At 35.7% G+C, this 22,123-nt stretch overlaps 1 protein-coding gene across 3 annotated transcripts in view; it reads right to left on the bottom strand.

The window, feature by feature from the left end:
* Positions 1-22,123, bottom strand: part of LOC137249757 (KH domain-containing, RNA-binding, signal transduction-associated protein 3-like) — a 68,709-nt gene that overhangs the window by 43,319 nt on the left and 3,267 nt on the right. Inside the window, exons 2-6 of one of the 3 annotated variants that reach the window (XM_067781614.1) lie at positions 21,724-21,845; positions 21,292-21,635; positions 21,136-21,222; positions 19,790-19,866; positions 13,496-13,735 (exon numbers count right to left, since the gene is read on the bottom strand). In XM_067781614.1, the coding sequence (XP_067637715.1) occupies positions 19,824-19,866; positions 21,136-21,222; positions 21,292-21,635; positions 21,724-21,845 (596 nt within the window). In that variant the 3' untranslated portion in view covers positions 13,496-13,735; positions 19,790-19,823. Of the gene's footprint in view, positions 1-13,495; positions 13,736-19,789; positions 19,867-21,135; positions 21,223-21,291; positions 21,636-21,723; positions 21,846-22,123 lie in introns of those variants that run through there. The other 2 variants (XM_067781615.1, XM_067781616.1) reach the window with 2 other exon arrangements.

Here is a 22,123-nt window from a genome sequence, read left to right as displayed (position 1 = left end):
GTTCACCCTTTTCTCTAGTCCGCAGTGGTTTAAAATTTCATAATTTACAAAGGCACGGGGATTCAAACAACGTTTAATACCTATTTTCCTTTGGTTTCGGGGACGGATATAGCTGAAGAAATTAAATTTTTTATTTTTTTTTTCAATAATTGTTTGCTTTTTGTAGCGACGCTCGAAAGTAGCTTCGTGTGCAGATCTTGAGGCGTAGAGAAATTGTAGCTATATGAAATATCTTGTACGCGTCTATGACGCGTAGCCTCGTGTGCACCTTGCCTTATTGAAAACTCATTTGCACACACAATTTAGACAAAATTTTGAAACTAAAAACAAAATTTTCATTTGTCATAAAAAATAAAGAAAAAACGGCCTAATGTCAAAAAACCCTATCGAAATACAAACTGATTTGTTTGTTTTTAATGAACTACGTTGTATTTTTCTTGTATTTCGTTAGTTTTTTTTAAATATAGTTCACACACTTACACCAGTACTGAAAACTTATTGGCTCCCTCGACAAAAAATATAAGAGAAAATACAAGAAAAACACATAGAAAATAAAGTAGTGTCATATAGGAGTTTGATTTGTTTGCACTTACAGCTCCATTTTATTTGCAGGAAACTTTCACAGCTACAAAAATTAAGGCGGATTTACACAGACGCTTTGGTTGTGTTGCATTCATTAATTCATCTGTCGGGCGAAGTATCGAAAAATTTACATAAATGCTTTGGTTGCGTGCCTACGCTTTGACAACGCCATACGAAAAACAATGAAACGCCGTACGTTATCTTTGCTTTGAAGGGACCAAAGCGTTTATATAATTTTGCCCTTATGCATTTGTGTAAAGAGACTTAGAAGTGAAATTTTTCCATGTTACACGTGTGGCGCTTTATATTTTGACTCTAATTTAAATAAATTTTCTTTTCCGTATGTTTCCGCATTGTTGCAGGCTACAAATCTTCTAGTATTCTTATTTCCGCGGAAATATATGCAACTATTTCATCTGTAAATACTACAAAGTTTTATTAAACTATCAAATGCAACTCAGCTTGAACTACTCTTACGTACCAAAAATGCAACTCTAGACCTGAGATTTGCATCAGGTGAGCGAGGCTGTTTGTAGTTTTGACGTTTATCGCTTAGTTGACACACTTGTATAGGTACACTATGTCTGTGATTGCATTATCTATTGCACTGGGTTTATGTATTGTTGTGTGGTTCTTCACTAACAAAGATAATTTCATACGAGCTTCTTCTTGTTGCTCTTTGTTTTGTATAGTTTGTATTAAATCTTCTCCGCCCGTTATGTATTTAAAAAGAGGAAAATTCTTATTATTGGTAGGTAGGGCGAATTTTGGTCCCTTCGCTAACAAAGCTTTTACTTCTTGTGGTACATCTACATTTGTTTGTTTTATAAACCAATCTTCATGATTGGTGTTGTTGGTAAAAAGGTTGTTGCGGTTGGCTCGCAGTTTTTCGAATTTTGTTTCTTGGCGCTTCTTTATTTTTGTTGTAAGTTTTTTCCAAACATTAAGCTTACCACAACAACGGCACTACCACCAAGAATATATGGTCTACCCAAAACACAAGGAGGGAACGCCACTTAGACCAATATGTTCAGTAATTGGATCACCATCCTACGGGCTGTGTAAATATATTGTAGATATACTGAAAAATATAACGGCGTAGTCCACATATAACATCAAAAACACATTAAATTTAAAAGAAAGAATAAATAACACTTTGAGGAGAAACTTATATCTTTTGACGTGGTTTCACTCTTTCCAAGCATACAGGTACAGTTAGCACTAGATGTTATATCAGAAAAATGGCCAATTATACAACAATATACGAAGATACCGAAGAAATTAATTTGGGAAATAGTTACTTTTTGCATTAAGGATAGTCGATATTTTAAATATAAGGATACAATTTTCACACAATTAAAAGGGTTACCGGGTCACCATCTTCCCCAGTGATAGCCGACATAATAATGGAAAAACTGTAAGGAACTACATTAGGAAAACTAGGTCAGAAACCGCGACTAGTCACAGAGTATGTCGATGACTTATTCGCAATAGTGAACGTAAATAATATTCAAAACACGCTCGAAGCGGTTAACTCCTTTAATAGACATATTAAATTCACAATCGAAGAAGAACAGGATGGAAAATTGGTATATTTGGACTCTGTAATAAATAGATATGGCAACCAACTAAAATTAAAATGGTATAAGAAACCGACGTCATCAGGACGAATCATCAACTTCAATTCCAAGCACCCGAAGTCGATGATAATGAATACGGAAACGGGCTGTATACGAAGGATGATGCAGACTTCAGATGAAATTTACCATAAAGAAATAGAGAAGGAAATAATGGATTTATTAAGGAACAACGACTTTCCAGTTAAAATAATCAAAACATTGTTAAGGAAATATAAAAATAATAACAGTCAAAATATACCAAGAAACCCCATGACCCAAATTATCAGAGCGGCTAACTGCATCGGAATGTTATGACAAGGAAAAAATAAAAATAGCACACAAACAACGAATACCTTAAAAAAAATGTTCAATCAAACAAAATCAGCGGTACCGTTAATAGAAAAATGCAATGTGGTGTATGAAATTCCATGCAACGGTAATAACGACGAATCTTGTCAAAGTATATATGTAGGAACAACAAAGTCCAAACTAAAAACTAGGATATCACAACATAAATCCGACTATAAATATTGTCACCAAACTAACAACCGCAAAACAACACTTATGGCCCACTGTGCAAACAGCCGGCACGAGCCAGATTTCAACACACAAGGATTCTCCAACAAGAGCAACAATATAGCAAGCGCTTCAATCTCGAGATGTTGCATATTATAAATACTCCAACTAATAGACGATTAAACTATAACAGACTCCGATCATCATTCAGCTCACTTATACAAACATTTACTGACAAACAGACAGTACACAACTCCACGTCACGCAGTGCAGACGTGTAAATAAAATGTATGTAAACAGTATTTTTGTTTTAATGTTGATTTTTATTATTTGTTAAAATTTAAATATATTATTTGTTAAAAATGTGATTTTAATTATAATTTAAATGTTTTATGTTTGTCAACAGTCTGCCCTGAAGACGGTTACCAGTGTGTAGCCGAAATATATTGGAGATAAACAAAACCATATGTGTTTTATTTAACATTGACCTAAAGCCGGCAAAATAAATAATTGCTTAACTCAAAAAGGTAGCTAAATACACTAATAAAATAAGTAAATATATTGGTCAAGTTTTTCACCTCAGGTGTGTAAGAACCCAGCGAACAAACTAAGATTATTATTTTGCAATGGCCGATGCCATAGAAGATATAATCAAAATTTTATGGAAAACAACAAGGAGTTCCCTACTACTGCCATAGCAGCACAAGTACGCCGCCTAATGATGAATATATTGGGCATAAAAGATGACAATAATTCGAATATAGGAGGTGCAGGCATTTCTATTGACAGTTTTTCTGCAGCATCCAACAAGGTAACCTCCACTGGTGCCACTGCCGTTCCTGCTGCTAATGCTGCCGCCACTGCCGTTCATGTTGCCTCTGCTGCCGACGCTGCCGTTCCGGCTACCTTTGTTAACACCGCCGCTGATGATTTCACAGAATTAAATGTTTCAGTTATCACTCCTGCTGGCTGCTCATACTGCCGCCACAGTCATTTCTGCTGCCGCTACCGCCGCCACTGCCGTTCATGTTGCCTCTACTGCCGTTCCAGCTACATTTGTTAATACCGCTGCCGATAATTTTACAGAATTAAATGTTTCGGTTGCCACTCATACAAGTTCCGCCGCCGTTTTTAAATCTGCTGCTTCAGCCGTAAATAAACGTAAATGTAAATGGGACAAAAAGAGGGAATTCCTGCACTGCTATGTCCTTTCGATGCAGGCGATGACCAAACAGCTGTTGCAATTACAAAAGCAAAAACAGCAAGGAAATAATAGGGGGACTCATTAAAGCATATAAATTTATAAGGTGTAAAATTATATACATTTTCACACGCTGTTATATGAACGTACCTAGTAATATTATTCATAAATTTAATTGTCGATCAGCTGTATTATTGCCAAAAAAAAGTTTTTGATTGTTATACAAATAAAAAATGGCAAGATTAAGTGAAAAATCAAAGCTAAAATGTCTTTACTAAGATATTCTTGTAAATAACTTGCTAATGTTGGAGATTTCTGATGAAAATGACGACTTTTATGTTTGCAAGGTTGCATTCCTTTGAGTTTATCGCATTGACACCATGAAATGTGCGCGTAAATTTATACAAATTGTGTAAATGAGATTTCATACAAAACTTGACAGTTCGTTTACGCACTAGATAAATCTATACGTTTACACACTTTATAAGGCATTTATAAGGTTAAATGAGTCCCTCTAATGTTAATGGTGAAAACTACAAAGATGGTGATGGTGAGGAAGATAGTGATGATGATGATAACGACGATGACAGCGAAGATTACGACGACGATGATGATAATGCTAATGATGGTGATAATGATGATAACGACGATGACAACGAAGATAACGACGACTATGGAGATAATGATAATGATGACGATGATGATGGTGATAACGACGATGACAACAAAGATGACGACGACGACGATGATGATTCCAATGATGATAACCACTCATATGGCGATGCAATAAAGGCATTCAATTTAGTAAGTATCACCTTCAGGATAGATAATAAGTTGATGTCCGACAATTTTTTTGCTCTGGCTGATACCGGTAGACCGGTTAGTTTTATTCGGGAAACATATGTTACAAAACAACTGCTGAAAAATCAAGTCGCAAGATATCCCACAAAATTTAAAGGCATCGGAGGAAAAAATATTTGTTGTATAAACTTTGATAAACAAAAAAGTAAAATTGAATTGAATATCATACCAGATAATGACATGGTCGTTCCTCCTGCGTAACATTGCATGTTACTGATTACTCAAAACTTAGCAACACTTAACTTGACTTAGAACTCCGTTGAATTCTGATTTTCTATGTAAGTTCTAAGTGACGTTTACATTTTGAGATGCCATTTGTTTGTTTCCATTTCATTTTCACATTTTGTCATACAAATTGACATTTATTGATTATGATGCCAGATTGTATGCGCTAAGTGGAGTATAATCGTGGCTAAAGCGGCAATTACCCACCGACGCGTGCCGTACGTACGAACGTTTGACCGAACTCTCAAGCCCGTAGGAATCAATGTGTGCGTCTGTGTACATGTACATAACATATTTGTGTGTGTATTGTTTACAGATAAGCACTGTTGCCATTGACCAGTTTGCATGCATGCTTATGGAAACAGCAACTTTTTCCAATTTAATTTTTGATGTTGTAAAAGGCTGGAATTAATATTAAATAAATATAGATAGATTACATATTTATAATCTGCACTTTAACATAATTATTTCGAATTATTTTCACAATTTTTCAAACTTTAATTAGGTATTTTTGAATAAAACTGCTGACACGTTCTTACGGAAAAAATCAAAATTGATTTGATTTCTACGTTCCGGGCTACCTACGTACGGGCGTTGCACGTCGGTGAGTTTTCGTTTACATTGCACACTCATAAGATAGGTCGTGTCAGCTGACACGTTTTTGGTACGTACGTTCGTAACTGCCGCATAAGTTGCCAAGTTTACGCCAAGTCAAGTCAAGTATATGCTAAGTATCAGTAATGGGCCCTTAACAGAGACATTCGTATTACATATTACAACTCAACCTGTCAAAAAGTTTTTGTGGAATTACCGTTTACAACCTTGTGTTGGTGCAGTTGTCAAAGACATCAAAATCTGACAACTGATTACTAGCAGTTCTCAGAAAATTTTGGGGTTGTTTGAAAAAAAAGGTAACTTCTACAAGACGGTTCACCACCTAATTTTTAACAAAAATTTTCAAAGTTGGTATAAAAAGACACGTTTCGACCTCCGTTTTTAGAATCCGAAAGCAAAAATTAAAATTTTAATTTTTGTCATATCTCTCCGGTTCAAATTTTCATGTTGAGTTGTAAACAGTAATAGGGGCAGTGTTGTCAAAAGCGTGACGTCACGCCGAGACAATTTCTTTCACAGCTAACTATGATTTTTTTGCTCTCTCATTTTTTAATGCGGGATATGTTTTTTTAGTTCATGACTTAGTAGATTACAAAGGGTAGCTTTCTGTTCCAAAAACTACTATTTACTCAATATGTAACATAACAGCTGAATTCAAGTAAGCCGTTTCTAACATACGATCACGGATCGGCAACTATACGAAAGAAAATTACGTGATACGTCAAACGTATAAACAAAATGGGATTATAATATACGATAGCCAACGGAACTTAATTTATTTTCAATTCACAATAAATTCTACGATCCACATTAGGTTGGATTGAATTTCTAGCTCCCAATAGATTTTGAACTGTCAAATTGGTTGCCAAAATATAAAAAAAAAATAACTGTGATGGATCAAATTTGATTTTGTTTGAGCTTCAGTAATAGCAAAGGCGATGAAAAGATAGTCCAAAGGCGGTTAAGAGAATGCAGTAACCCTTTGGCCTTATCGAACTAAGCGCGGTATTTCTATACGACAGCATGACGCGTCCAAAAATATCGAGAGATGTGTCAAAAGACGCGTAATCCGAAACCGGAAAATAAATTTTTTAACTCGTTCAAAAGATATTAACGAAAAACCGTAAAATGACCCGTGGGTCCCTCCGAAACGAGGGGTGAAATCCATAGTATTTTTGCGCAGAACACATTGCTGCTTTGGCGGCCTTCGGCCGCGCTTATAAAAAATTACACTGGGTGGGTCTAACACCGGTTTGGAAACCAAAACTATATCCGCGCAAAACACTTATGTTCACAATTTTTTTTGTGGGTACCCCAACATTACAACAACCACATGAAAATCGCCAACTTCAACTGCAAATATCTCCGGACAGAGAAATGTTTATTTTCCGGTTTCGGATTATTGTTGTCGGGATTAATACGCGTCTTCTGACACCTCTTTCGATATCTTTGGACGCGTGTTATCAGTGTTATGCTATCATATAGAATTACCCAAAGCGCAAGCATATCATTTGTGTTATATCTTTGTGACAAAAAATTATTGCAGTTTCCTGAAGATATTGCGCTTAACTTACTTTCTGGAGAAGTTAAATTTGAAGAAAGCAGATACCAAAGCGGGTGTCTCCCCATGAATTCCGCCAATATTTCCTTTTGGCTTGGATTAAGCTTGTTTGATTATGACCTTTGTTAATAATAACAGTTTGAAATTTGTTATTATATTTTACTTATTCATCCATTTTAACAATTTTCTTACATTTTCTATGAAATATGTGTGTATACGATCGCCAGTTTGTGTTCGAATGAAAGTGTAACGGAACGTGTACATTCAGTCACTCGTCACGTATGTTGCGATCCAAAATTACGATCGAAGTAGTACGTTCACGTATGTCATAATCCGAAAATCACATTTTTACGTGACGAGTTATACGAGGCCCCAGTTTTGGGACAATTTGCTATTCTGTAATACCGTTTCCACACAGAAATTTAATCGAATCACAATTCTATTTAATAAATGTAGGGTTTTGTGAGCTCGAGGCCTTGCTTTAAATAAAACACTGTGTTAGTATTCACACATTTATTTGGTCGCTATTTCGACTTCAATCTGAAGTCATTTTCAAGACTTTTTTAAAAACACAACATGAAAAGAAAATAAACAGAAATATATAATTTATATCACATACATATATACATTTATAACACTAGATCGACTTACTTGCATGTAAATGCCTGATCGACTAATCAGGTGTTCTAACCAAATAATAGGAAGAAGGTGGAAAAAGGAAAGTAAACAATTAGAGTACCGCAAGTATAAACAAATCTTAAGGAACCGTATAAGTAAACAAAATTACACAACAACAATCATACACAAAGCATTTTTAAGAAAAACAAGACAAAATGCAACAAAGCAAAATGTGCATGATATCCTCCCCCCCCCCCCCCCCCCCCTTTCATTAGTTGTTGTCCCCAATCTCGTTCGCAGCGGGATATTTCCTGGGCTGTGGCGCTCTCGATGAACCTTTTGTGATTTGCCCTGTGTGTTGTTGCTGTTTTGAAACTAAATTCCGATATGCGTAGGCACATTGGTCTACGTCCGACTTGTAATTCATTCTATTAGGGGTGTTCATAATATGGAGCATCTCCAAAATATATCGTTTATTGTAGTATTTTTCTTAATCGAGAATTCTAACATTTTCGAAATCGGGGTAATGTCCAGTGTCAGCACAATGAGATGACAAGGCAGTCTTGTTGTCCGACGAATTGTTTCTTAGCTTGATATTGGACCTGTGACCGGAAACCCTTGTCTTCAGTTTTTGTTTTGTTGTCCCCACATATACCTTTCCGCATACGTGTGACGCCGTTACATGGAATTTCATATACTAAATTAGATTTCTCTAACTTTGGAATTGGGTCCTTTATATTGTTAAATACTTGTCGGAGTGAATTGTTGTATGTGAATGCTATTGTGTATTTTTCTCTGTCAAATAGGTTCGAACTTTTCATTATTTCTGCCAATCCGGGAATATACGATACTGGCTTATATATTTTATTGCCTTTTTCACATAAGTTTTCATTTTTGGCTCCTGCGTAAGAGTTGTGAATAAGTTTATTAATCAATTCTCTGGGGAATTCGTTCTGTTCTAACGTCTTCTTTATTATGGCAATATTCTTTTTGTGAAATATTTTCTCACTAATCGTGAGAACTCTACTTATAAAATTCTTCGCGGTGTTTCTAATAATTTTGTTTTCATGTTTAGAATTGTAGTTAATTAATCTACCCGATGAGGTTGGTTTCATATACCAATCAATCCACAATCTATTGTTTTTATTTATTACCAAAGTGTCAAGATAGGGTAGCTCTCCATCTTTCTCCACCTCTACTGTAAATTTGATAGTGCTGTGGTATCCATTTAGCAATTTTAACATGCTTTCTACTTCTGTAGTTTTTACAACCGCAAAAATATCATCAACATATTTTGTCAACAATCGGGGTTTGTTCTTCGAGTCTGTTTCAAACTTCATAAGCAACTCTTCCATAACGATGTCAGCTAGTACTGGGGAAGCTGGAGAACCCATGGGCATTCCTGTACGTTGCTCGTAAATCTTGTTGTTGTATTTGAAGTAACGGTTATCCTTGATGCAGAATTTAACCATGTTAAGAAATATTTCCTTTGTCAGTGATGTGTGTTCTTTTATGTCATTCCATCTTGAAGATATGATTTCAATGGCCACATCCACCGGGATGCTAGGGAACAAGGAGACCACATCAAACGACACTACACTTTCATCATCATAAATATATGTGCCTTTAATCTTATCTTTGAATGCGGACGAATCTTTGACATTATATTTGGACGATGTATTTAAATTTTTGAGGATTTGGACTACATATTTGCATAAGTTGTAAGACGGAGCGTCAATGGACGAACAAATGGGTCGGAGCGGTATACCATCTTTATGTATTTTCGGCAGACCATATATTCTAGGAGGGTTTGCGTTTTTGCATGTAAGGAAATTCTTTTCTTTCAAATCGATAGAACCAATATTAAACATCTTTTGGACTATTTCGTTGTTCCTTTCTTGTAATTTATTCGTTGGATAGCGTTTCAGTACCCTGTAAGTTGAAATGTCGTTAACTAACATTTGCATCTTTTGGTCGTATTCTGGTTTGTCCATGACCACTGTGACATTTCCCTTATCGGCGTTAAGCACGAGAAGATGATTATTGTTTTTAAGGAACCTTTTTGTTTTCAGTACGGTCTCATGTATGAACCTGTCTGTCGCTGAGACTTTGTTTTTGCTAATATGGTCCTGTATTAAGGTCGTCAAATTATTTCTTTCTATTTTTTGATTTTCTTTATCTTTCAAAGTTTGTACGATATTCTCGCCGTCTGCTATGATTTGAAAGAGGGGGAATTTCTTATTATCAGTTGGTAATGAGTATTTTGGGCCTTGGGACAATAGCCACTTTATATCATGTGGAATTTCTGTGTTTGTTAAATTTCGGAACCATTCCGGTACCACCCTAATGTTCATTTTGGCATTTTCTTTCCGCCTGAGATTGTCGTACTTTTTCGTTTGTGTCCTCTTAATGTTTTTGGTGGCTTTGTTCGCCAGCAACTCTTCGCTCTCGAAAAATGCAATTGAATGAGATGTGTCCAAGGCTAATGTAATTTGTGATATCAATATATTTGTCTCTCTTTTGTATTGTCTTAAGAGTTCATGTTTCATGCATATTATAATGTTCAAGAGTTTCGTTTGCACTTTATCAATATATGAGGAAATTATATTGGCGAACTTACGTGTTGATTTGCTTTTACTTATGTTGTTGTTTATGGTGTACCTGATGTTCTTTGTTGCGTTTATGATGAAGTTCGGTTTCAAGCCATTTCTTTTACATCTTTCTAAAAACTTAGTCGACTCAGCTAATCTTGTGATTTGTTGTGTCGTATGTTGATAGCATTTGATAAATCTGTTGGTTTGTTTATCATACTTGTGCTTGATGGTTTGATACACTTTTAGTGTATTTTTGTTTCGGTGTGCTCTCCGATTTGACATAATTTTTGATTTTTGATGGCCTTGTTTATTTAAAAATTGTAGGGTTTTGTGAGCTCGAGGCCTTGCTTTAAATAAAACACTGTGTTAGTATTCACACATTTATTTGGTCGATATTTCGACTTCAATCTGAAGTCATTTTCAAGACTTTTTTAAAAACACAACATGAAAAGAAAATAAACAGAAATATATAATTTATATCACATACATATATACATTTATAACACTAGATCGACTTACTTGCATGTAAATGCCTGATCGACTAATCAGGTGTTCTAACCAAATAATAGGAAGAAGGTGGAAAAAGGAAAGTAAACAATTAGAGTACCGCAAGTATAAACAAATCTTAAGGAACCGTATAAGTAAACAAAATTACACAACAACAATCATACACAAAGCATTTTTAAGAAAAACAAGACAAAATGCAACAAAGCAAAATGTGCATGATATCCCCCCCCCCCTTTCATTAGTTGTTGTCCCCAATCTCGTTCGCAGCGGGATATTTGCTGGGCTGTGGCGCTCTCGATGAACCTTTTGTGATTTGCCCTGTGTGTTGTTGCTGCTTTGAAACTAAATTCCGATATGCGTAGGCACATTGGTCTACGTCCGACTTGTAATTCATTCTATTAGGGGTGTTCATAATATGGAGCATCTCCAAAATATATCGTTTATTGTAGTATTTTTCTTTATCGAGAATTCTAACATTTTCGAAATCGGGGTAATGTCCAGTGTCAGCACAAAGAAAAATACACAATAGCATTCACATACAACAATTCACTCCGACAACTATTTAACAATATAAAGGACCCAATTCCAAAGTTAGAGAAATCTAATTTAGTATATGAAATTCCATGTAACGGCGACGGGTCCCACGTATGCGGAAAGGTATATGTGAGGACAACAAAACAAAAACTGAAGACAAGGGTTTCCGGTCACAGGTCCAATATCAAGCTAAGAAACAATTCGTCGGACAACAAGACTGCCTTGTCATCTCATTGTGCTGACACTGGACATTACCCCGATTTCGAAAATGTTAGAATTCTCGATAAAGAAAAATACTACAATAAACGATATATTTTGGAGATGCTCCATATTATGAACACCCCTAATAGAATGAATTACAAGTCGGACGTAGACCAATGTGCCTACGCATATCGGAATTTAGTTTCAAAACAGCAACAACACACAGGGCAAATCACAAAAGGTTCATCGAGAGCGCCACAGCCCAGGAAATATCCCGCTGCGAACGAGATTGGGGACAACAACTAATGAAAGGGGGGGGGGGAGGATATCATGCACATTTTGCTTTGTTGCATTTTGTCTTGTTTTTCTTAAAAATGCTTTGTGTATGATTGTTGTTGTGTAATTTTGTTTACTTATACGGTTCCTTAAGATTTGTTTATACTTGCGGTACTCTAATTGTTTACTTTCCTTTTTCCACCTTCTTCCTATTATTTGGTTAGAACACCTGATTAGTCGATCAGGCATTTACATGCAAGTAAGTCGATCTAGTGTTATAAATGTATATATGTATGTGATATAAATTATATATTTCTGTTTATTTTCTTTTCATGTTGTGTTTTTAAAAAAGTCTTGAAAATGACTTCAGATTGAAGTCGAAATATCGACCAAATAAATGTGTGAATACTAACACAGTGTTTTATTTAAAGCAAGGCCTCGAGCTCACAAAACCCTACATTTTTTAAATAAACAAGGCCATCAAAAATCAAAAATTCTATTTAATGAAATAATTAAGTTTTCCTTTTCATACAGAACCTTTTGCTTCATTAAGCGAACATCTCTCAGCAGCCCCAAAAAAAAATTTCGCTTTTACAAAAAATAGTTAAAATGGAACAGCCGTTTCTTCTTAACTATAAATACAATCACAATAAAATCCATGCGCAACTACCCATAGATGTTGCACCTAACCAAATATGTGCCTATTTTCGAAAAAGCCATATTATCTTTTGCAGCAAATGAAGCGAAAATTAAATTTTGAATTTTTTCGTATTTTCTATTTTTAATAAAGTATTGAAAATAAATTTTTCTGGATTTTTCACTCGATTAGGCATTTAATAAAGCAATAATGAGATAATTAAGAATTTGTATTTTGTATGGAAGATTGAGTTCAATTAGGGCTTTAATGTAGAAAACTTGACTAATTATTTCATTAAACCTCTGTGTGAAATTGGCATAAGTTGTCTTGCGTTTCGAGATCCACAAAGGCGGTCACTTATTTGTGAGCTCGGCTGGGGCAGATCACAAATATAAAAATTACAAAAAAGTATGAAAATGACCTGCCAAAAATATTTGAAAAATTATTATTTCATTCCTTATACTTAAAATTAGCAAGAAAAAAATTAAAACAAAACAAAATATACATATAAGAAAAAAACTCGATAGCAATGTGCTGCCACAAAGATTTGAGCGTACGCACTTTCGAGTTTTTCCAAACCGAAATGCGAGTGGCGCCTTAACAAGCTCAGCCAGAGCAACGCACTTTGTTTGATTTGGTGAGTTTTTTTTTGGATTTTCGCTTACTGAATAATGAAATCATCTCAACAAGGGACAAAATTTGTAAAATTTAGATACTGAAATAGAGAATTCAGTTGTTCTTAATCATAGTTCACTGCTTCACGGTAAAATTTGCTTTCTTCAAAATTACCACAAAGGTAAATTATGCCATAGAGATCGTGATTTAAAAAAAGTTATACATACGTTCATTGCATTATATATGTACATAATAAATGGTTATGGTGTAAAGCATTTGACAGTCTACGTTTTCAGTGATCACAACTGTATCTAAATCTCAATAGAAAATAAGTTTTTATGGTGATTTTTTTTTATTTATTATTCAGGGTTGTATAATATGATGTTTTCATTGATATTTTATAATGTTTGCTTAGCATATTATGATTCCATTGCTTGATAGCTTCGATGTAATTTTATTTGTATTTCTTAAGAATTCCTTTGTAAATTGGTGTATATGGGTAAGCTCTAACTGGCGGCTCGTGAGTGCGCTTAAATGCAGCTCCCTCAACAATAGGTGGTCGCTTAACATACACTGTTGATTGGATGAGTTTTATTTGTATTATTTTTATGAAATAGTTATTTTATAGTTTAATATATTATAAATATACCCTACGTAATTGTTAGTTTTACAAATACGTTATAAGCTCTTCATTAGAATTTATGAACAAGTGTTTTACATATAATAATTTGTTATTTTATGAGTCTGCGCTTTAACGTATTGCGCAACTTAAAATCAGGAGGTAACATTTACCAATAACGTATTAGCATTTTCCATCCCAAACCGATATAAAAAACGATGGAACGGCTGTTGGTCATCTTCCTGCACAGCATCTCAGATGTGTTAGTACTCTAGATATTTTCTAATTCCTCCCCGGAATGCCGAACACACTTATGGCGACTTCTAAATTGGTATTTTCAACAAATTTCCTTCGAAAGCTCTATTGGGGCCATTTTACCAAACAACTCTCTTCTTATTTTTATTTATTTTATTTTTTTACACCTTTTTATGGTTGTTTAGTCTGCCTTTTCCCGCCTCAAAATTTAATTCCTTCATATTAGTTTTAAAGGTTACCGATTTATTACGTTGTAATATTTAGGATTCAAGAGTTCTTTTTTATTTGAGAAGCTTCCAGTAAAGCTATATTCTTGAAACTTGTAACATATTTCATGGCAATGCAATGTGAAGGAAAAAAACGTTCGAACTTTGAAATTTTACCTTCGAGTTTTGAGAAACTTTCGCTAACCGAGAGATCTCAAACTTTAGACAGAGCGTGGTACCCTATTAGGTTCTAATCAGCGCCGTAGAGAGAAAATCCGGCCCAGGACTAAATAATTTACGGGCCCCTAAAAAAAATCCACTCATACATTTGATTAATTTGAATTAATGACGTCTCAGTCACGAATCATTGCAACGTCAGCTAAATGATTTTTGGACTAAGAGCTGAAAATAAAATTAACACAGAATATTTACTATTTATACTGTTTTATTGTAACGTAGAAATAAAGTTCTCTTTTTACAGCCACGTATTGTTTTAAATAATCTTTTCTAGTTATTTGGTAACATTTTAGTATATTTCTGAAAAATATAATGATGATTATAAATTTTAATTATTCAATATAGACGGTTCGGATATCAAAGAGCGGCTTTTCTTGCCTTTTTCGCTGCAAAATTTTTAATAATAATAATAAAATTTAATTATCTTGCCGAAACGGATTCAACACAAAGCGTGGCAAGTCCTGAAACTCGCTCTTGAGATGAACCAGATCTATGAAAGTTTTTGATTATTGCAAAAACGCTGAAGGAACGTTATGCACTAGCCACAGTGACAAGTATAGTGCAAAAGATACGTAAAACAACACAAATGTTGGGGAAAATTGTATGCAGATTTTGAACATATGTAGATGGCATTTAGCAATTCCAATGGTGACATACATTTATCAAAATTTGCTTCGTAAATGTGTTTCAAGTGATTTTTTTCGCATTCTAAGCTTTGAGAAACGTCCGTCTTGTATTTTTCGACAAATTTTGCTGCACTCGCCCGAACCGTAGTTTCATCCATGTCTTCAAATTGTCACAAAAAGGAAAACGTCTCTTTCAAATTTCTCATAGCTACAAATCGTTCAGTAATGCCAGTGATTACCGAATCAACGATCACCAAGAATGTATGTTTTTAAAATCAGACTCTGGATCATCATCCGTAATCATTTCATTTCCATTATCTTCAAAACGTCTTTTGGGTTTTCTCATTCGAATGTCCGGAAACTTTGGCGAGATGTTCAATTGAATAGCAACTGTTTTTCATTCGTTTAAAATTGTTTCCCATTGGTTGCTTATCAACTTCAAATCAGCTAGATGTCGGGGTGTCCCCCATAAATTCAGAAAACAAAATTTCAGAAACACATTTTTTCAGAAAACATTAGTCAGAACCCTTTTTTCAGAAAGACAAAATTCAGAGGTCAAAACTCAGAAGTCAAATTTTACAAGTCAAATTGCAGAAGTCAAATTGCAGAAGTCAAATTTTAGAAGTGAAAATTCAGAATTCAAATTTCAGAAGGCAAAATTCGGAAGTCAAAATTCATAAAGTAATCAGACGACAGAAAAAACCCTAAATTTTTCTCAAAATTCTGTAACGTTTATTTATTTGGAAGGAATTATGTATAAAGAAAAAGTAGTAAAATCTAAAATTTTATATTGTGTGCAATTGCAAGCGTGTAATTAATTAAATTTTTTTCACGTTTATCTTTTTCAAATGAATTTGCAATATTAAAAAAACTAAGTCTTTATATTTTATCTTGCGTTTCCGATATGGCTCGTCTCCAGCTGAAAATTGCTGCAATTTTGTTTCTGGTATTGCATGTCAGGTGTATCCTAAACGCACTTCGAAGGACTTTGTACCACCTATAGATAGAATTATTTGTACGGACTTCACTCAATTTCCATAATTCGATTGGATATGACGCCTTCTTTCGACGTTGCTGTGTTCCAGGCTGAAAAAAATTTCAGAAGTCAAAATTCAGAAAGTTACCAGACAGCAAAAAACAAAATTTTCCGCAAAATATAATGTTTTTTTACTGTCTGATTACTTTCTAAATTTTGACTTCTGAAATTTGACTTCTGAATTTTGATTTCTGAAATTTTGGCTTTCTGGAAAAAGGGTTCTGACTAATGTTTTCTGAAAAAATGTGTTTCCGTATTTTCGTTTTCTGAATTTATGGGGGGAACCAGATGTCGGACCTCAACATTTATGTTGGCGTCTCCAGCTTGGAGTACGACGTTTATTTTATTAATTGTTGTAAGTATTTTGAACAAAATTGAGGGCAGCAAGATACATTCGAACTTGTTGATGTACCTGAGAATGCCGGTAACATCACCGTATGCTTGTGCAGTCAAATTTAGCTTAAGTAATGCGTTTAGTGCTTATGATAATCGTGGAACATGGTTTGCGAATGGTCTGATTGCCTCAGTTCTAGCCAACCACCTAGTGTCTGAAAGACTGTGAAGAGAGCTCGGTACATTTTTTTGAGGATGTCCCATCGTTGTGAAAATGGTAAAACATTTTTGTACAACTCCGAAGAAAGTAACTGCAGCCGTACAACACTCTGCGGTATCAAATAAAAATAAATGTAAGGCGCGATAACCTCCGAAGAGATCTAAGGCCGAGCTTCTCTTCCAATTTGCGTCGTGCTCCTCTTGATTTTCCCTACAAATTGGCCGGACGGGACCTACATGTTTTATGCCGACTCCGAACGGCATCTGCAAGGCAGATGAGTTTTCAGTGAGAGCTTTTCATAGCAGAAATACACCCGGAGCGCTTGCCAAACACCGCCGAGGGGCGACCCCGCTTAGAAAAATTTTCTTCTAATGGAAAAACCTTATTTCTAAAATTTTGATGTTGCTTTGCCCGGGGTGCGAACCCAGGGCATACGGTGTGATAGGCGGAGCACGCTACCATCACACCACGGTGGCTGCGGTATCAACACCACATAAATTGAGACTGTGCGTTGCACAAGGCGAGTGATCCGCATTCTAGTTTTTGTCGAGAATGTGACGTTGTGCTCCGTTGTAATCTCCTTTCATATTGGCGCCGTTATCGTACCCTTGTGCACAGCAATCTTTTAATGGGACTTCATGTTTACCTAGAGTATGGCAAATTAAAACAGCGATTTCCTGATCAGTTTTTTGGTTACGATCCACGAAAGCCAAAAACCGTTCTTGAATTGTAAAATTTGTTGCTTACGAATTAAAATGGAGTTAGCGTAAAATGAACGTAGTCTGTTCAACGTGACTGCCATCGTAAATAGCAAAATACTTGGCTTTTTTGCGTTGATCTAATATAGTTTCCCTCACGTCTTTTGCACAAATTTCTATAAACTCGTTCTGAATGTTTGGGGAAAGATAGTGAACTTGTAAACGTTTGTGCTGCTGTTGTGAAATCCTAACTTTCTCCAAATGATCTCTAAGTATATATTGGCTTATGAGATCTTAGAGGCCCAAAAAATGTTCATCGTTTCGATCACCAAGATATATACTTTCGCCTCTGAAAGCTGGGCCTCTTTCACCCAAAAATAAAATAGTGTCCAAAATTATATATAAAATTTCCTTCCACTTTTGAATTTCAGTGATTAGCTGTTCATTGATAAGTGTATCAATTGTAACCTCCTTTTGAATTAGATTTTGTAAAGATCGGCATTGAATATAACATTTAATGTGATCTTGAGTATATTCGTACGATGGCAGTTTATTGTATAGCTTCTTCCATACCTGGAATTTCGAATATCCGCAGAACAAATTTTAGTTCGATTTAATAAAGTATTGGTGCTTAACAGACGACATGGCAGGCAATAAAAAGCATTGCTATTGGCGCTCCACACTAACCAGTACCGCTCCACTTTGTCTCCAAATGCCTCGTCATGACAATCACGTGGAAAAATAACAGGACACTTTTGATGACCTCGGCGAATTATTTCGTTGACTTCTTCAGATAGCAAAAACGCGTTATTCACGGTACCGACATCGAAGCCGTTTAAACAATCTGGACTTTGATACAGAGTTGGTGGTATTGTTGGAAGACTTTTTGAAGATGAACCTTCATCAGTGTCACCACGAAAACTTTACGATTTCGGATTCATGTAAACATATATTTTTGTTTGATGTTTTTCTGTTTCCTCAGGCCCAGGCAAAAAATCATTATCAATATTCGTTGCTTTTGAAATTCGGCTTAAAATTTGCACATGGAACAACTAAAGGCTGTCCTGAATTAAAAAAAAATATCTTAGTACATCTAGATCGCGGGCCCCCTGAGAAACACATTTTTGTTTGATGTTTTTATTGTCTCCTCAGGCCCAGGCAAAAAATCATTATCAATATTCGTTGCTTTTGAAATTCAGCATAAAATTTGAACATGGAACAACTAAAGACTCTCCTGAATTAAAAAAAATATCTTAGTATACCTATAAATCGCGGGCCCCCTGAGAGACCCCGGGCCAGGGAGGAATCCCCTCAATCCCCCTCCCCCCTCTCGTACGGCCTGGTTCTAATATTTAGGATAATAAAATTGTATAGATAGGACAGTCATCATGATATTTAAAAAACAAATAGGAACATGTGGAAGCTTGTGATCGTTTTTTGAGTAACTTTTCATTGAGAAAGAAGCTTGAAACCTTACCCTTAGTTCAGGGCACCGGGAAAATGCAAAAAAGTACAAACAATTGCGTTAGGTGATCCAGAAAACTAGATGCCAGATATTTTGAACGTATTTCTGAGGCCAAAGTGAGTAAAATACCTAGCACAAACAATTTACCTAGGGGGTTAACGGATCCCGGAACTTAGAAAATCGTACAGAAAGGGGAACTTAGATATACATTTTCATGTAACTTTCTATTGAGCTCCAAATTTGAGGCTTTACATATAGTCATTCTGAATTCATACAAGTGGCTTAGGTTTGAAAAAAACGTCACAATAGTAAACGCCCCGATCACCTGTTAAATGACTGTTCGTTTACCTCAATCAAATGCTCAATGGCGATTTTCAAAGATTTTTGTTAACGACCGGAAATTATTTGCACATTTTAAAATATTTGCCTGATTTGCGACTTGCTACTGGTATTTTCTCTATTAACCAGATTTAAAAAAGGAATGTTAATACGTATTCTTATCTTCTATAAACACATTCAAAAGAAAAGTTGGTTTAAAACACAAATAGGCAATTCATGGCAATTCAGTTTATTTACATCGAGCATTCAAACCTTTCTTCCATAATCTGCCCATTGGCAACAATGGAAAAGTTAAAAATTTTTTATAAAACTTCTATTATATATATGCTTATCTAAATGCGGCAGAAAACGTATCCTTTAATACAGAAATGAATTATATGGTTATAAATCTGTTTCTGATAAGCTGTTTACAATAGCTTTTGTTTAAGGATACATTTGTCGTTGCGTTTTGAACCATTTATATTAAAAAGTGTTTAAAAATTTTTCTATTATCTTTTTATTTACACTCAGCTTTTATATTTGCATTTTGCTATGTTATTTTTTATTTCTCCTTGGGGTAAACCCAGTGACCCAGCACAATAAAAACAACTTACCTTTCCCATATGGTGAAACAACTGCCCGCCTTAGTTAGCGACTATGATAATCATCTTCTTCCTCAAGTTCTTCCATCCTGCAATTGTAAAATTGTAGAATATAAACATATCATACATATTTAAACTCGACAGCTGAGTCGGAAACATGTTCGAAAATACCAATCTCAAAAGTTTTTTCAGTTGAGTTGGGCGGTTTTTTGTGGTAAGCTGTCCTATGTTGTTGTTGTTGTTGTAGCAGTGGTTCGCTCCACCTAACAGCCGCGACCGATCAGAAATTGTCATCAATATCCTCTAACGGGAGTCCAAGGAAACTTGCTGTTTCAATAGGGGTGGACCATACGGAAAGGGGTATTAGAGGCGTTGTTTCCACATTACAATTAAAGAGATGGTTGGTGTTATGTGGGGATACATTGCAAGCATACATTTTGTATGTCGGGTTTGATTCTGGATAGGTAAGAGTTTAACCTGTTACAGTATCCAGAACGAAGTTGAGCAAGAGTGACTTGCGTTTCCCTGGGAGTATGGGTTCCTCTTCCGCGAGTTTTGGATATTTTTGTTTAAGTACTGGATTCACCGGGCAATTCCCGGCATAAAGGTCCGACGCCTGTTTGTGGAGTTCACCAAGGACCTGCTTGTGTTTTTTCGCTTCATACGGCTGGGTTCTCAGGTGCCGTATTTCCTCAAAATGCTGACGGAGATGACTCCTTAAACCCCTAGGCGGTGCTGGCTCATCAATCAGATGTCTGTTGGGATGCTCAGGATTCTGGGTATTCAACAGGAACTATTTGGTCGCATCTCATTTCTCTCCCTGATGGGGAGTATTCTCGCCTCATTATGCAGATGGTGTTCTGGGGACATAAGACAGCCCGTGGCGATTCTGGGAACAGTATTTTGGCAGGCCTGTAGCTTCTTCCAGTGGGTAAGTTTTAGGCTTTGCGACCATATGGGTGGCTGTCCTATAGAAACCGATTGTTATTATAGGATATGGCGCTTTTCCAAACCAAACCAAACTAAATTTAATTCTCTCAATTCTTTCAATCATATTCGAAAAATGTATTTAAGGACTGGCAGTGTGATCAGTAGTTTCACCACTTAGAAAAACTTTTTTTCTAATTGAAAACATTTTTTTCTAAATTTTTGATGTTTCTTTGCCCGGGGCTCGATCCCAGATAGGTATTCACAATTTCAGTTTTTGAATTAAGGAAAGAGATTTAAAATGGTGTCTAAGCATCTTCTGTCATTTTCCACGTCCGAGGACTTTACCAGTCCTAGGTCAGTCGAGTTATTGTTATAAACGTTTATATATCCGTAATGTCCTTCAACTAATAATTTAAATATTTACTCACTCTTCATCATCTATTCCAGCAACACTCCTTTTGATCAACTTTAAAAATTTAGACCCTTCTGCAGTAGGAAACTTATTGAGTACAGTCCTAAAATGTAGATACACATTAAAATTTCTTCATATATATATATTTATGTATTTAAATAAAATCACTTACTTCGAATATGATTGAGCTGATTTTGGATCTATTTTCATGAGTTCACGTAGTTGTTCCTGTGAAACATCGTCATTTTTATCTGGGATAAGATATTTACGTATCTCCGCCAACGCATATGCAACTCGAGCATGAGCTTCGGCTGGTGGCGCTACTGTGCTGATTTCTACATACAGATCTCGGTGCAAATGAGCATATCGGGGATCTCCGGATTCGCGTAGCTCCTCTTCTTTACTAGTGCCACGCATTGAACCACGGCCTTTTATAAAAATTTTACATTGAGTTTCTTCGTGCAAGCGACGTAACGAATTGCCCTTTGGGCCAAGTAATTTTCCAGTAAAATTAAACTATATTAAACAATGAAAAAAAGGAATTAAATAGAGGTACACTCTACGCTGATGCTTCTACACGCTGATCTTCGAAATTGCTTCTTACTTTCGGATACTGCTTCGTTGGCACAAACACTTTTTGCATCACCTTTATTGATTTCTGTCTATTTACATCTGCAAGGAATTCTGTTCCTGGTATCCGTCCAGTGGTATAAACACGCTCAAAGGCTGTTATTTGAGAGAAATGTTGAATCAGTCTTAAAAAAAAATAAATGTAAGGCGCGATAACCTCCGAAGAGATCTAAGGCCGAGCTTCTCTTCCAATTTGCGTCGTGCTCCTCATGATTTTCCCTACAAATTGGCCGGACGGGACCTACATGTTTTATGCCGACTCCGAACGGCATCTGCAAGGCAGATGAGTTTTCACTGAGAACTTTTCATGGCAGAAATACACCCGGAGCGCTTGCCAGACACTGCCGAGGGGTGACACCGCTTATAAAAATTGT

Source organism: Eurosta solidaginis, chromosome 4 (genome assembly GCF_040869045.1).
Source record: "Eurosta solidaginis isolate ZX-2024a chromosome 4, ASM4086904v1, whole genome shotgun sequence".
NCBI classification, from domain to species: domain Eukaryota; kingdom Metazoa; phylum Arthropoda; class Insecta; order Diptera; family Tephritidae; genus Eurosta; species Eurosta solidaginis.
Note: the sequence above shows the minus strand (reverse complement) of the source record. Positions and strands in the feature narration are given on the sequence as shown.